Genomic DNA, 1,021 nt, shown 5'->3' on the forward strand with positions numbered 1-1,021 from the left:
TTTTTTTTTTAAGATCCAATGATGACGTTAGGTACACAGATGGCGTGGGTCCTCTGGGAGTGGGGCCATAGCCTCTGTCCAGTTGAATTATCCTCTGTTCACGAGGTTCTGATGGATGGATGGGATGGGGGAAGAGATGTCTATGCTACCAGCTGGCCGGGAAGATCATGATGCAATGCAAGGGAAGCATTTTGAAGAGAGTGCTATGGAAATTACTTGCTGATTACCTGATGGCAAGGCAGACTTCCTTCTGAATTTCAAGGCAAATTTGATCTTTTGGTGCCATCAACAGCTGCCAAAGAAGCAATCCTGACCGTCGAATAATGTCTCGATTCCTTTCAGTTTGTGGGCTGAAGAAAAATTTAAATACCACCTACAGAAACATAAAGGGCATATCTAAAAGTGTTCATTCTACTGGGGATAAAATTATCCCTCTGGAGAAAATACATGTAGATATTCTTATGAATAGATTTTTAACCACAATCTCTTCTATTGTGTAATGGTATAATTACAGTAAATATTGTATATACATAGATCAGTGACAATGAACTACATATAGCAATACTCCATTAACTGCTGTGCAATGAATATGATGATAATCCTAGTTATAGGACTAGAATGTGGTAAGATGCAAAACAGGAATGTTACTAAATTTTCTTCTGGTAGAAATTAGCTGGCTGAAGCCAAGGTACGTGTTTCTTTATTTCTCTAATATCTTATTTATCTCAAAACAGTGTGTTTACCTGAAAGACAACAAGAATGCAGCGTATGATACAGGTGTCTCCATTAACCATGGCCTTCTCCATAATGTCACAAATACTGCTGAGATGGTGAGCTTCGATCGGATGTTGTTTGCCCAGGACACTTGTGATTGGAAGATTTGGGTTGGTAGCAAGAAGACTGAGTTGGTGTATGCACATCGCACCAACGTGGTGCAATAATTGGTTTATAACCTCATTCGTGGTTATAGCCTCTTCTAGAAAATAAAAAGGAAACTCAGTGAGGAAAGACATCTCTGTGG

At 39.4% G+C, this 1,021-nt stretch overlaps 1 protein-coding gene across 1 annotated transcript; it reads right to left on the reverse strand.

The window, feature by feature from the left end:
* Window positions 1-73: 73 nt before the first annotated feature.
* Window positions 74-972, reverse strand: LOC102241678 (probable E3 ubiquitin-protein ligase HECTD4). Its single transcript, XM_005852894.2, has 2 exons — window positions 744-972; window positions 74-373 (listed from the first exon to the last, which is right to left on the reverse strand). The coding sequence occupies exons 1-2, from the start codon at window positions 918-920 to the stop codon at window positions 224-226; spliced, it is 327 nt and encodes a 108-aa protein (XP_005852956.1). The 5' UTR covers window positions 921-972; the 3' UTR covers window positions 74-223.
* Window positions 973-1,021: the final 49 nt, after the last annotated feature.

The sequence above is a fragment of the Myotis brandtii genome, unplaced genomic scaffold, assembly GCF_000412655.1.
Source record: "Myotis brandtii unplaced genomic scaffold, ASM41265v1 C42040632, whole genome shotgun sequence".
NCBI lineage: Eukaryota > Metazoa > Chordata > Mammalia > Chiroptera > Vespertilionidae > Myotis > Myotis brandtii.